General features: G+C 37.5%; 1 protein-coding gene across 1 annotated transcript; it reads left to right on the forward strand.

The window, feature by feature from the left end:
- Positions 1–16262, forward strand: LOC112050775 (solute carrier family 22 member 1). The gene is made up of 11 exons (XM_024089123.2): positions 1–647; positions 4142–4303; positions 5230–5392; positions 6447–6568; positions 10172–10404; positions 11069–11217; positions 11897–12026; positions 12771–12884; positions 13511–13677; positions 14669–14796; positions 15276–16262. The coding sequence occupies exons 1-11, from the start codon at positions 536–538 to the stop codon at positions 15326–15328; spliced, it is 1533 nt and encodes a 510-aa protein (XP_023944891.1). The 5' UTR covers positions 1–535; the 3' UTR covers positions 15329–16262.
- The last annotated feature ends 240 nt before the right edge of the window (positions 16263–16502 follow it).

Below are 16502 nucleotides of genomic sequence, written 5' to 3' on the forward strand. Positions count from 1 at the left end.
CTTGATCAGTAACGCGAAGATCACCAAACGCGGCCGTCATGTGGAAACGGCTTGCGTATAAATAAATAAACTTTAATAAAATAAAACAATAATAAAAAATAAAAATATAAAAATAATTTAAATTGTCAAATACAAATGCAAACTAAATTAAGTAATACCGATAACTATAAAACTAATTAAATAACGTTCCAAATTCAAAAGTACCTACTATAATTAACAACGAATCATCTTTCATATCGCTTCGTTTGTCTTAATGAATAAATAATTGCTTTGAACAAAAGTATTTTTAATTAACAACAAAAATGCAGTGAAGTATTAAAGATATTTAAAATTTCCAAACAGTCATTGCAAGATTTAAAGAAAATGCAACAAGATCACTTGAAATGACAGTCATTGACTGTATTATTTAAATAATTTGAAAATGCAACAAAAATAAATACGAGTAGAAACGACAATTATAAATTAATAATTACAAAACGACCATTATAAATTATAAAACGACAATTATAAATTAATAGTTAATATCTTAATAAAAATGGCGCCAGACTCCAAAGAAAGATATAGTGAAAAAGATATAGAAATGAGTCACCGTACCGACGTGAAAGATGCGAAGTGCTACAGTTACGAAGAGGCCTTGGATCTGACAGGTAGGTGCAAATACGACCATTATTTTAAAAGTACTTACTCGTAAAAGACTAAGTTTTACCAGTTTTACGCTTGAGTTGTTACGAATATAGGGCTGTCAAAATACAGGCAACTCTTCAAAATACCCGCCGTCTCGAGGATTACTGCATTCTGTGTCCGACCCTTGATCAAGCGAAAAAAAATATATGGATAATATGTTTTAAGTGTTAAATATTGTGCAAATGACATGCGATCTATAAGAGGTACATGAAAATTAAGCTAAAATAACACATTTATATTTTTGTATCTGTAAGGCTCCCTCTAAGGTTTATATGTGACTAGCGAAGCCCGTGACTTCGTCCGCGTGAAACCCTACTACCACTCTACAGCTACCCTACCATACAGGGGATGAATAGGGACTCAACCTTACCCCTAACCTACCCCTACCCTACCCCTACCCAGCCTCTACCCTACCCCTACCCTACCCTTACCCTACCCCAACCCTACATCTACAGATTTATTATAAGTATAGATATTCAGAAAAACTAAGAAAACCTTAGGCATAAAGATATACCAAAAAATATATATAATGAAAATTGAATGTATAGTTAAGAAAATTAATTATAAAAGTGGCAACCCTAACAATTTTCTCGGTTACGGTATGCGATTTTCCTTATAGTTATTTGATAAAATTAAACCTTGAATTGTATTAACACTTTGCTAACTAATATTTATAATTATCATCAACAGTGTCTGTTTTATTGTAATCAGCTGAATTGTCTTTAGCACTCCTCTAGATATTAATTCGAAAAATAAACTGTAAAGGTAAAAAAGATAAAAAAATACCTTCAATCTTTGCTTCTATAAGTATTACAAAAATGTATAAGTATTTTCAACGTAGACCGCTATCCGAAGATAAAAAGAATCCTAAGCTATCGAAAGTAAAGTTTTTAGTTTTATCAAAACTGTCAACCCTATAATGTGCTCATAATAAATGTCAATGACTTACTCGTATTATGACTTTGACAATAATCCTCGTTTGTTTTATCAGCATAGTGTACAGGTCATTGTTTACTTGTAACGGCTCCTAGTCTTGAAGATATTGTCAAGGTTCTTAAACAGTATCATACATAAGAAGATTATTAAATGTTATTTTGTACTTAATGTTATTTTATAGGTAAAGTTTGTGGTGTTGCAGGGGTAATCTCTGGAGTTTGAACCGAATTTTGAAAATTCTTTTACCACACGAAAGCTAGGTTATTTGTGAGTGTCCTAAGCTAATTTTTATCCCCGTATTCTCACGGAAACATGCACTACGCGGGGGAAACCGCAGGCTAGTATGTTTTAAATATAGATAATAATACGATTTGAATTCCACTGTAGCTATTCTCTCGGCTATATTGTAGAACTTAGATATGCTTTAGGTGATAAAAAAGATTAGTACATGGACCTATTTAATTTTTAATATTCCAACAAACAAGCCTAACTTGTTAGACCCAGTTTTTACACTTTCCGATAAGATATTGTGTTTAACATCGTATTCTTTTTCCAATTGGCCAGTTTTCAAGTTACTCTAGAAAATTTAACTTGAAAACTGGCCAATTTTGCTTTGAAAGTTTTAGAATTATTGGTAAAGAAAATTATACCTAAATGCCTTAAAATATAGTCCAATATTAAATAAAATCCCAAATTCAGAACAAATTCAACCTTAAGGATTGAGTTTGAATTTGCAAATGCGACTAATTGAATTGAGCGCCAAAAAGTTGTGTTTGGCACTCATTGAGTGGGGACGTTTTTTGGGTCGCTGATTGTGCATCCACTTTTAATAGGAGAACGATGTATTGCCCGTCACAATTTGATTCCAGAATGACACAAGATGAAGATGATGATAAATTATTCTATTTGTGTAGTAGATTATAATTTTTGAATCACATTATATTACGTATTTTTTATGATTAATGAACAAGTTTTTAAAACTGTAACTCTAAAAATTAAGAACTTTCTTCTATTTTCAGTTTAGGGTCAAAAAGTGCCCTATGTTTTGCTCCAAGGTCCCATTCACCATTATACCAAAATTCATCTTGATCTATTCAGCCATTTAGCCGTGAAAAGGTAACAGACAGACAGACAGACACTTTTGAATTCATAATATTAGTATAGATTGTACAAAATATATATTGAAATTAAGCCATAACCATAGTCCAACATAAATAAATGAAACGTCGAATCGGATAGTCGGGTAGCGCCCTCACGTGATTTCATTCGCATTCGAGAATTTAAATCTCGTTTTTTATAAGCGTATGATTACGATGAAGGAAAATAAGTAATATGGCCGACACGTGAGGACGCCTAAAAACCAGCACGACTGCACGTGCTGATCATGTCAGTTAATTTTAAAAAGAATTATAGACTCTAGTAGTAATTTTGATCAACCAAGGATTTAATTTCATTTTTTGGTTAATTATAAATAACGGCACTAGAAAAATTAATAATAAAAAGTAGCCAATCGGTCCAAATGTTTAATACGAATACAAGCATATTTATATTTATTTACAAACTACTGACGCCATGCGGTTTCACCCGCGTGGTTCCCGTTCTCGTAGGAATACGGGGATAATATAGCCTTATAGCCTACCTCAATAAATGGCTATCTACCTACCACTGAAAGAATTTTTCAAATCGGACCAGTAGTTCCTGAGTTTAGCGCGTTCAAACAAACAAACTCTTCAGCTTTCAACTTTTTTTAATATTAGTATAGATACAGCATTACAAATTAAATTCTGCCTATACTTCTTAAATCTGTATAATTTCGTAAGAATAAATCAAACTTTTCACTAATATTCTAACAGCGAAAGTTCGCGTGTGTGTATGTTTGTCACTACTTATCACAGCAAATACAGAACCCATTTAGCTGAAATTTGAAATGGGGATAGAACGTCAGATTAACTTAATAGGCTATTTTACTTTATCTCCAAAAAAACTTTTGTTCCCGCGGAATTTGAATTTTATGAGGAAGAGTTTACGTATCCTCTGGATTGATAATAACAAACAAAGATATAGGATTATTAATATAAATCGCATGATTCTTTTCTTTGTTTGCTCGGGTACCGTATACCAACTGCCTAAAAAAAATATCATTTACGGTAGATTCAAGTACCTACATACTAAGTTCGTCACTTTGGTCAGTTTCTATTTCCCGTTTCAGATCACTAATTGGTTATTTAAAACTCTTTTATTAGAATATTTAGTATATTTGAGATTTACCTCGTCACTTAGCACTTTAACAGGTTTTTATTTGCATTTCACACACAACTTTTACTTTAGAAACGATGTTTTTGTCTGTATTTGGACAGGACACCAAGTCAAGTCGAGCAAAATTTAATTAACTACTTCATGTCAAAAATTTCATAGTTATTATTTTTAATAATAACTTAACTGCGAAATTACTATGCGATGGAATGCTTAAAATGCCAAAATTGGTTAGATACCTATCATAAAGATGAATTTTATATTCAAGGTCACGGCAAGTACAACTATGGTTTGCTGTTCGCCTGTTTTATGGTCATCGTCGCCATGGGCATTGACATCTTCGGCCTCGGCATCATAGTCACTGCGGCCACTTGCGACTTGAAGCTGAGCCTGCAGCAGATTGGAGTGCTATCGTCTATGCCTTTTGCTGGTAAGTGGTGGAACGACGAAGTATTCATACAAAGACGAAGGTCCATCACGTGGAAAACACCGTGTCTTCTGACCTGTAGATCAAAAAGGCCATGCTCTTTTTTTTTTCTTCATCACCATCATCATCATTATCAGTCACTGCTATACATGAGCTTTTTTTAAGTAGCGCCAACCCGCTCTATTTTTGGCTTTTTGCATCCAATCCATGCCTGCTACCTTCTGGGGGCCGTCGCCCCACCTAGTGGAGGAGCCTGGTCCAAATCCTGCTTACCGAGTCGCGGTCTCCACTCCTTTACCACTCCTTTTTCCTCCTGCTAAGCCAAATTTGATCCTACCTTTACCTATACCTTTAGATATCTATTCGGTCTAATATAGAAGTTGCGGCCGTTCTAACTTTATCTATAGCCAAAGTCTTTGCAGGTTATAGAAAGATTTTGCTTATGTACCTCTCGCTCTTACTTCTAACGCATGTAAACAACATAGCCATTTTTAGTTAATTTACAAAGTCGTAATATTTATTCTGTTTTATTGTGTAGTCTTAAGTGATGTTTGTTGGCCAAAGTATACAAATCTATGAGTTTAATTTGTTTGCATATGGTGATTCTGAACAGTTACATCTAAGAGTAATTACTAAGAGTTCAAAATCACATCGTACGTACCTTCTGATCTCTTGCAGACCAGTGACGTATAAATTAAAGCCGTTTCTAAAAGAACCACGGGAAAGAACTGTCTTTAAGTCCTAAAACTGTATGATTTAATCGGCTTGAGTTATTCATCACTATGTTGGGACCGCCTTCAAAGTAATCAGAAAAAAAAATCATATGTATCGAATAGAGAATCTCTTCCTTTTTTTGAAGTTGTTTAAAAAGTACATCAAAACGAGAGAAATTGAGAACATCCTTGTATTAAAAGGCACTATAATTGCAGGTATAATTGTCATGTCCTACCCATGGGGTTACCTGTCAGACACGAGGGGGAGGAGGTTGGTGCTGCTCTGGGCGATGGCAGGCAGTTTTGTCAGCGCTGTGCTGAGCAGCTTGTCCCCTAACTGGCAGGTTTTAGCAGCGCTACGGTTTATTAGTTCTGCTTTGTAAGTATTAAAATGGCATTTATTTTTCTGTTCTGCTATTGCTATTCTAGGCTTCTTATAATGCTTTCTATGCATAATAAAAAATAAACTCTTCACAACTGTCTGTTTGTTAGCAATAAACTCGAAAATGGTCGAAATCATTTTTTGAAGGTTTCATAAATAGATAGAGTAATTTATAAGAATGGTTTTGGTATATAAAATATCAAGGTTTGTTACTGTTCGTCTACTTGGAAAGTTGATCAAAGTTAATCAAACTTCGCTTTTCTTCGTGGAACCTCGCCTCGTCTTGGTCAACTCAACTTCTGTAACGCCATTCCGTAACGATGTTTTTATAACTCGCAAGTGCGAGTTTCGTATTCACCTCTATCTCTCTCTGTCTAACACGATACTATAAACAGAGAAAGATGTGATTTCGAAATTCGCACTTGTGAGTTATACAATACATAGTTACAGAATAGCACTGAATACTGATGATTGTGTTTTATGGCATAAGACGGCTCAGAGTCACACAGCGGGCGATGGAACGAGCTATGTTAGGAGTATCTCTGCGTGATCGAATCAGAAATGAGGAGATCCGCAGAAGAACCAAAGTCACCGACATAGTTCAACGAGTTGCGAAGCTGAAGTGGCAATGTGCGGGGCACATAGTTCGAAGAGCCGATGGACGTTGGGATCCGAAAGTGCTGGAATGGCGACCCCGCACTAGTAAACGCAGTGTTGGCCGACCCCCCACCAGGTGGACTGACGACATCAAACGAGTCGCAGGGATTCGCTGGATGCAGGTGGCTCAGTATCGTGATGTTTGGAAGTCCCTACAAAAGGCCTATGTCCTGCAGTGGACGTCCATCCTGATATGATGATGATGATGATGACTGATGATTGTTGTCAGATTTTACGGCCGCGTCAAAGCACAAGCAAACAAGCACCTCGCTACCCCACTCTGCTCACCTCATGGACTTCTTCGAAGCTTTGAAGCGAAGTAGTGTGTTTAGAAGTCGTTATTAGGGATGTAATGATGATATTTAAGCTGGTGATGACATGTAATATGTTTCAGATCAAGTGCTGCGGAGTCTGCAACGTACGCGCTGTTGGGAGAATGCTGCAACTCGCGGTCTCGTGCCAAGTACATGCTGCTGATGACCAGCGCTCTCATGTTGACGCCCACACTTTACTACGGTAATTAACTACATTTTATTTTTCTTTACAAGTTAGCCCTTGACTACAATCTCACCTGATGACAAGATATGATGCAATCTAAGATGGAAGCGGGCTAACTTGTTAGGAGAAGGATGAAAATCCACACCCCATTCGGTTTCTACACGATATCGTACTGGAACGCCTAATCGTTTGGCGGTACGTCTTTGCCAGTAGGGTGGTTACTAACGCCGAAGTCTCCCACCAGCCAGACCTGGACCAATTAAAAACCTTAATTAGCCAGGGATTTAAAAATACTACTGAAAAAATCTTAGCAGAAAGAAAAATCAATTATCTCATAAGTATAGCTCGGTCCAGGATTTGAAGGAATTATATTGATTATATACAGAAAAAGAAAAAAAATTCCATTTTGTATAATCTGTAGTGCTTGCCCTATTTAAACACCTTGTGGACACCACTGTTGGCCTCCTTAACCTAGTCTACTTAACTAATGATATCTTAATGGATGGCGTTGTCGTCTGGACAAGATATAAATTAAAATAAATATAATAAAATATTTATTATTTATGATGAATAACTAACTTCCGAAAAGTAACTCAGGCTTGTATTCAATTTATGAAATTATTAAATACCTATTACGTTAGGTCAGATCCATATTGTACGTATTGGACGAATCGCATCAAACGGATTTTTAATTTTACTGTAGATAAAATCCGATGCGATGCTTGGCAGTACGCCTTGCCACAACTAGCCACAATCGATACCTATCACCTGCATGAGCCAATCAAACCCAGGACCTTGATTGAAAACAACAACTCCAGATATGTTATCAAAACCAAAAATTCGCGAATACTTCGAGAGCTTTGGGCGAAGAAATATTTGCTCAAAGAGATGTGGATATTGACAACTGCCGCATAGACGAACTCGTCGGTATTTCAATTCACGACGATGAAAGTTTTCGCTCACCATCAATTTGCTATCTAGTTATGCTAGGTTCCCGTTCCCGTGGGAATACACACAAATAACGGCTTTCTATAGATAAAAGAATTTTCATAATCGGTTCTGTAGGACTACCACCTTCAATCTCACAAACTTTAGTATATGTCTTAGTCCAGTTCTATCTCGATTCCAAATTTCGCCAAATTCATTCAGTATCCTTTGCGGGAAAGAATAACAAACATTTATACAAACTTTTGCATTTATCATATTTTAATAAATATATGTATAGTATATATATTATAATATGTTAAACGCGAAAGACGCGTAAACAATTTTATGAACCTTGAATTTAGAAATGCAAAATAAGGCTATGCAATGATTTGACACAGGAATTAAACCACGGAAAACTCAGCTATGAAGGATATAGACAACTTTGCAAAAAAATAGTCGCAGAGTCGTTAATATTAATGAGTTTAGGCGTATAATGAAAATGCCGCGAGACATTTTGTGTTTTCTGTGACTAACTTCCGTGAACAAATAATATCTAATATACTAGTAGGTATGTGTGCACAATATAAGTTTTTGTTACGCTTCAAGTGCTTTGAAAAATAGCAAATACGTGTAATAGCAATTAGCATACGCTATTAAAAAAAATACGTATAATAATACCAACGCAATTAAAAAAAAAGAAACATCATTAGTCATATTTTTTCGGACTATGTAGGTAATAGAAAAAGAAGTTGTAAGCAACCCTGTCTAAACACTAAGGAGTCGTTGGATGCAGGCGTTTTTTTATCCTTTACAATTTAGCTCTCGAATACAATCTCACACGATGGTAAGTGAAGGTGCAATCTAAGATGAAAGCGGGCTAACTTGTTAAAAGGAGGATGAAAATCCACACCCCTTTCGGTAGGGTAGTAACTAGGCACGGCGGAAGCCTTTTTCCAGCTAGACCTGGACCTCAATTAGCCCACCGGGGATCGGACCCAGGACCTCCGTCTTGTAAATCCACCGCTGCGCCACGGAGGCCGTCGAGGTTCAGGATCGTGGTGTTTGGAAGTCCCTACAATAGGATTATGCCTTGTATTAGCTTGCTCCAGGGTTTAGCTAGAGCGATCAGGGTTTAGATAGAGAGAGCGAATTAGTGGACGCCTGCCATTATCATTGAATGAGATCACAGTCAAATGGAACTTATCGATAAATTAACAAAATACGAAACTATGTATGTATGTTGTCGACCCCCCACCAGGTGGACTGACGACATCAAGCGAGTCGCAAGTATTCGCTGGATGCAGATGGCTCAGTATCGTGACGTTTGGAAGTCCCTACAAAAGGCCTATGTCCTGCAGTGGACGTCCATCGGCTGACATGATGATGTTGATGAAGCTATGTATTAGTAGCGTAATTCCCACACCAGTGGGGAAAATTGAACCACTCGTGTTGGAGTAGCACAAAAAAACTTTGCAGATTGTTCATGGTAAATAGGCTATCATGATGAGGTCCAAATTGAAACGCGTTTGCCTTGTTCACACTTGCCTCGAAGGTGTTTAAATTGGTTTCGGAAATAAGACATAAATTGGGACGAAGTTGCGGGCCATAGTATTAAAATATTTGCACTGAGCCGGTGCTAAAATCTTGTTTAGTTTATGTAAATTAGGAGGCGTTGTGATGTAAACGAATAAATTTACATAGTAATTCGTTTAAAAGTTTAATTTGCCATAAAAAGCATACTTGACAAATTGCTGTTGAAATACTCACAACTATAAAAACTTATTAGTACTCACTAATGGAGTTTTTGGAATCACGTGCTTTTCAAGGCACGAGGGCGTTACATCTCAAGCGGACGGATTACGCCTGAAGATTTCATTAAAAAGGTCAAGGAAAGAAGAACATGACCTTTCTTGACATCTTTGATTAACCTTGAAATTCTAGTAACCTTTAACACTAATAATAATAACGAGAAAGATTGTTTGAATGTTTGTTATTCTTTCATGCAAAGAATTATGAATGGATTTGGCTGAAATTTGGAATCGAGACAGAATATACCCTGGACTAAGACATAGTTTACTTTTGATCCCTAAAAAATCCACGGTGTCCACGGGGTTTGGGAACCACTGAATTTCACGCAGACTTGTTAAAGAAACGCAAATTATGTCGATCGAACTGTCGTTATAAAGTTTAACATTATCATTGTCGAGCATCGTTAAACTAGCGTTTTGGCTCTAAGCTTCATATCCACTTTCCGTACGAAGGGAGCAGAAAACCTACAATAAAAGCCCTAAATACCCATTATAATAAAAAAGGACTGAAATTGATTAAAGTAATTACGATACAAAAGAAGATAGTTTCCATATAAAATTATAAGAAGAAGCTTTATTGCACACAAAACAAATGATAACAGTAGGTATAAAGAAAACAGTAATATAAATAATAATACATGTGAGCATGCAAAGGAAGCCTTATTGCTAAACGCAATCTCTTTCGGGCAAGTCCTGATGAAAGAAACTTAGAAAATTAAGCGGGACGGTGCAACATGTTTATTGTTTAACTTAAAATTAAATAAAATTACTATAATATACTAATAACTTATAGTAATTTATATATTAATAAATTTATATGATAATAACTTAAAATTAAATAAATACCCATTATAATAAGCTTAACATTCGGTTTTTTGTTTTTCAGTATGGGGCTACTTCATCACCAAACTGAACTTCACCTTCTACATAATTGGCATCGCGTTCCGTCCATGGCGTCTCCTGACCCTGGTCATGGCGCTACCTCTGGGCATCGGTGCTCTACTGCTCTGCTTCTTCAGGGAGAGTCCCAAGTTCCTCGCTCACGTGGGAAGGAAGGAAGAAGCTGTTGCAGCTCTTAAACGGATGTACGAGGTCAATGGAGGAGAAGGGGAATATCCGGTAATCTTCTATACTAATATTATAAAGAGGTAAAGTTTCTAAAGATGTTGGCAGCGTTCGGGAAACTCCGCGACATCGTTAGGTACATCTAGGAAATAAGATCGAACTTTAAAGTAGAATAGCATTTTCTTAGCAAAATCACTAGAATAAAAGCTTGCTATAACTAAACAAATATACACAGTACAGACATAATTTTATGAAGTCTATATCTAAGAAAGTTTGTCAGCATGCTGATGATGATAATGCTTTTGGCGATGATGAATACGGTAGCCAGTTATGGACTCTGGTCTACGGTGGCTTTGGAAAGTAGCTGGTTTCAAGGGACCAAACCCTTAATCATCCAAGTATTTTATTGAAGTTTGTTACGAAATACCATAAGGCCATACCCTACCATAGCCAGACCCTTAGCTTAATGAGAATTAAATTCGTTAGAGACGGTTCTTTAACGGTATTTTTCGAAGAATCGCCGTGAAGTTTGGCGAGTCTAAGTCCAGTCGAATCTCTATAATTGGCTGAACACTTTCTATTTTCTTCATAAAATGAGATTATGGTATCAGTTATAGGAACGCTTTCAGTCCACACAGTTCCATAAAAAAACACCAAGTGCAGTTTTTTACATTATAAGTAATGAATACGAAGAAACAGACATAAAACCTGGTTCCAGGTGAGTGAGCTTATGGGTGAAGACAGCAAGGAGGAAGTGGGCCAGCTCACGCTGCGCTCGCTGTGGGTGCAGATTGCGCCGCTGTTCCAGCCGCCGCTCCTCTGGAGGACTCTGCTGCTTTACTATCTCACTTTCGTGGCATATATCGCGTGAGTTTCTATATTAAGATTAGTTTCTTTTAATTCATCATAATCATTATCAATAATATCGTCACCGTTAACGTCATCAGCCGTGATAGCCCAGTGGATATGACCTCTGCCTCAGATACCGGAGGGTGTGGGTTCGAATCCAGTCCGGGGCATGCACCTCCAAATTTTCAGTTGTGTGCATTTTAAGAAATTAAATATCACGTGTCTCAATCGGTGAAGGAAAACATCGTGAGGAAACCTGCATACCAGAGAATTCTTTTAATTCTCTGCGTGTGTGAAGTCTGCCAATCCGCATTAGGCCAGCGTGGCGGACTAAGGCATAATCCCTCTCATTCTGAGAGGAGACTCGAGCTCAGCAGTGAGCCGAATATGGGTTGATGACGACGACGACGTCATCATCGTCATCTTCATCACCATCATCATGATCATGGACATAGGCCTCAGCAACGAAGCACTGCACAGGGTGCACCGCTGTTCCAACCACCGCTCCTCTGCAGGACTCTCCTTATGGTATCCAGCTAGGTGTCGTCGAACCATGTATGGTGGAGTGGACCTGACGGAGATTCTTGCCACCCCTTGAAAAAGATATAAGTTAAGGGAACTTTAGGACCTTTTCGGTATTTCGAAACCTATTCGTATTTTCAAAATTTGTGCCTAAAGTCATGTATTTAATTTCCAGGAACAACAGTTTCGCTATCATTCTGCCGACGATCTTCAACGTTTTCTTCACAACATACGCGAGTAGCAGCGCTGGTTTAGGCTTTTGCGAAGTCTTTGCGAGCAACCCTAACACCACGACTCACGAAGTAGTAAGTATTTCAGTCGTTTCAATCCGAGGTATTATCGATTCGATTTTTACGATTATTATATTTTTATGTTACGCTAAATACATAACTATCTCCATTAAAACTACACTGATTAATAATTTTGGTTATTTTTTCTCTCGAATAATCGTGGTTACTGATTGCTTTACTCCACCATGCCTTATATTCTTGGCGGCTTTATAGATCTACTGATACTGACGTGTATTGGTAGAGAACTGCTATAGAAGTATTTTTATTTCTCCAAGCTCATGTTTATCTATCCAACACTGTCACCAGGCAAAGCTATATTTTTAAATAGGCTAACGTTTTATCTATACTAATATTATAAAGCTGAAGAGTTTGTTTGTTTGGTTGAACGCGCAAACCACTGGTCCGATTTAATAAAATTCTTTCAGTGTTAGATAGCCCATTTATCGAGGAAGGCTATAGGCTATATATTATAGTTATATATATGGCTATAGGATGTATATCCCGTATTCCTACGTTAACGGGAACCACGCGGTTGAAACCGCGTGGCGTCAGCTAGTTATTACATATGGTAGAATGTGCTTGCCCGGGTCGTGATTATTTACTCAAGTCTAGTGAATGTCCACATTTTAAGTACCTACAGGCTCATTATTTCCTGGTTGGTTTAAGGTTGTGTTTGTGTACTGGAGTTGCGCAATAGGATAGATGTTTTCTCTTTTTGATTGTGTTTGCAAGCATTAATGTCGTGTTTTAATATTTCAGGAGGTGGAGTGTACAGGACGAATTGAGAACAATACTATCTGGGCAGGCTGTGCACACGGACTGTCGTTCTTTGTGCTCAACGCTTTGATCTCACAATGTGCAGGAAAACGAAAGGTAATTTCCAAAATAAAAAATATACAGTATGTGGTGAACTGGCGAATTTTGATTCATTGGCCATTAGAAATTACATAAGAGGAACTGGAACATGCTATTAAGGTTGATAAATAACATAAAAACAATAATAAAGACATCGTCGACAGAAGTTCGCATTAATGCCAGTGAAATTTCAATGAACAAGCAGGTCTGTTCCGGCGTTTTGGTATGTCTGCCATCATCCAAATAGCTGTCCAAATTTTAGTACAATAATAGTACAAGTATCCCTGACAGAAAGGCATCTTACATATTCTCTTTGAGACCCTTGGAGTCGCAGTGTAAAAAAATATCTTTTCGAATTATTTTACCGCGGCTAGTTACCTCGACTGGGTCACCAGCCAAGAAGGACTGTCAAGATGTCTGTAAAGAAGGACTAGCTCATTATTATTAGCGCAAAGGTTCAGCCTGATGTGGCTGGTCAATGCGGAAATGCAGCCAGAATTCCACGTGGACATGATTTGTATAGTAATAAACTAACTAACTCGAGATTTGTACTATATGCGTTAACAATAACAGTTAGGTTAATATTTTTCAGGCTATTCTTTAATGTTCACAATAAATTAGTGGATTATATTTTTCTGTTGCAGGCTCTTACCATAGCAATTCTCCTGCTAGCAGCCGTGGCAGCCATCGTTATAGATTTAACTGGAGAAGCTTTGTCTGGACTGGTTCTATTCTACATCTACCTCACAACTGCAATGGTCTTTGGGATTATTTCCTCATACTTCGTGACACTCTATCCAACTTCTTACAGGTATGAACTCGACCAAGAAAAGAAATTCTCAAAACTGTTATACAACCGATATGTTCCGTTATTTTTACAAAGCAGATTTATCTGGGTGATAACGATGACCCAATCTGACAAAGCTCATTACGGACTTCAAAAGGCCTTCAAGATCTATTAATTTTAGTTTGCTGATTATGCATTACTTTATGGAAGTTTTCGATACTTACAATGAACAACAAATTCTAATAATTCCTCGAAGATAAACAGCCTTTTCTCGTTATCAGTTTAACCAATAAAGTTTGTCTCTGTTGTTTGGCTTTCATGAGAGCATTTCCTGAATAAAGCTGCTTATACTATTTTCTAAAAAATGGTTTGACCCTGATTCTCTAATAATGGACTTTGCACTGCACTTTGCACTTTGCACATGTTTCACAATATTTCTTTTTATTTAATGACAAGTTTGCCCTTGACTGAGATCTCACCTGATGTTAAGTGACGATGTAAAAGATGGAAGCGCGCTTACTTGGACGAGGTACAAGTTTTTCTACCCATATTCTTGCAAAATCGCTTAGCCGGTGCCTACCACCAGATCAGAGCTGGAAATTTTTCTCCCCCACAAGAAAAAAAGACCAGACCTGAATTTATTCTCTATAAAATCCTAAATTGAGTGAGAATTAACTATCAACTAAGTAAAGTCTTAACTAACTAAGCAAAGTTTTGGCTGGTGGGCTTCTGCCGTGGCTAGTTAACACACTACCGACAAAGACGTACCGTCAAGCGCTAAATCGCTTTCCGGTTCGATGTCGTGTAGAAACCGAAAGGGGTGTGGATTTCATCCTACTCCTAACAAGTTAGCCCGCTTCCATCTTAGATTGCATCATCACTTACATCAGGTGAGATTGTAGCCAAGGGCTAACTTTTAGAGATTAAAAAAAAAGTCGCAGTTGCATTTACAAAGATAAATAAATAATGCTCAAAGAAGTACTCGTAGCGTATTGAAATATGCAATTGTCAACAGAGGGATGGTAGCGTGTCTGGGGATGATGGTGGCGCGACTGAGCGCGTTCACCGGCACCAACGTGGTGAGCACTGCCATCACCGACAACTGCGCTGCCACCTTCTACGGCGCCGCTGGACTGGTGATCAGTAAGTCCTTGTTTACTTAGGGAGATGACTCATTAGTGCGGTGCGTTGCAATTGGATCAAAGCATTGTGTGCCACACCTAACATAAAGCAACTTTAGCTATGCTTATGCTACGTCAGCGTTGCGATGATGGACGACGTCGCAGTATAAGACGGCCGCGTGTCGCAGTGGATAGTGATCCTGCTTTCTGCATCCGCGGGTTCGATTCCCACAACTGCGAAAATATTTGTGTGATGAGCGTGAGTGGTTCCGGTGTCTGGGTGTATTTTTACATTTTATAGACAGCCCATTTATAGGCTACATATTATCCCCGTATTTCTACGAGAACAGAAACCACGCGAGTGAAACCGCGCGGTGTCAGCTAGTATAATTATATAAGCGAAAGTGGCCGTGACGCCCTTGTTTCTTACACTGCAGTGTGAAAAACTAGAAAATCTCTCGGTACCTTTTGAATATAAACCACAAATTATTTTGTTTTCAGGCGGAGCCATTGCAGCATGGTTCTTACCTCCAGACAGCGAAGAAGTTATTTAGATCATAATCATCGCTATTATCTTGTAAAGTTAGGCGAATAGTATTTTATTGTGGAACATTATTTTAATTATTAGTATACAACTAGCGGACCCGGTCAAGCTTCGCTTTGACTTATGTGCAATTACTTCTTCCCTATCGCTACCCTATCATGCTACCCTATCCTACCCCTACCCTTTTTCCCGGTTTATAACCTCCCTGGGTATTCTTCATTTCAAGATCAAAATCAGCTCAGATCAGAGCAGAATCAGATAAATCAGCCCAGTTGTTTTCTAGTTTTAGCAAGACATACGAACTTTGTCTCGCTAAAATTAGAAAACAATTGGTTTTTATATATATTATGTACTAGCGAGCTCCCGCGACTTCTTCCGCCTTAGACCTCCTTAAGCCCTCTTGCAAAATCCGTTCTTAGCAGACATCTACTTACTGTATACCAGCTCTCAGCCAAATTTCTTTGAATTCTTTTTACATCCCCCAATATTTATACCAATATTATAATGCTGAAGAGTTTGTTTGTTTGATTGAACGCGCTAATCTCAGGTACCACTGGTCCGATTTGAAAAATTCTTTCTGTGTTAGATAGCCCATTTATCGAAAAAAGCTATAAGCTATATATTATCCCCGTATTCCTACGGGAACGGGAACAACGCAGGTGAAACCGCGCGGTGTCAGTTAGTCTTTAATAATTGTGATTTCTAGTTATTATTAACTAGCAGACACTCGCTTGAACTCTTTTAATTGACTAAAAGAATTCCGTCATTTTACCGACTTAATATTATAATCATTTTATTAGATTAAAAAAAAAAAAACTTGGTAATTTATGTACTCTCTTGAATCTTCATACATCTTCTCATGTTATATGCCTTCCTCACGAATCTCTCTATCTACTGTATGAAAATTAGTTCAATAGTTTTCAAGTTTATCGTGGACAAATAATCCAACAGATGTAGACAGACTTGTTTTATAATATTTAAGTATCTTGTTTAGATTTTAAGACAAGTTACCGCTTGCCTCGCCTGAAGTGACAAGGCAGTACAAGATGGTACAGTGATTTGTTTGCATTATTTAGGAAAAAGACAGAAATATTGTTATTAGTAATTAGTACTGTACAATCAACAATAACAAAAAAAAAAATACATACAGCCGAACGTAGAACCTCCTCCTTTTTGGAAGTCGG

Source organism: Bicyclus anynana, chromosome 10, assembly GCF_947172395.1.
Source record: "Bicyclus anynana chromosome 10, ilBicAnyn1.1, whole genome shotgun sequence".
Taxonomy (NCBI): domain Eukaryota; kingdom Metazoa; phylum Arthropoda; class Insecta; order Lepidoptera; family Nymphalidae; genus Bicyclus; species Bicyclus anynana.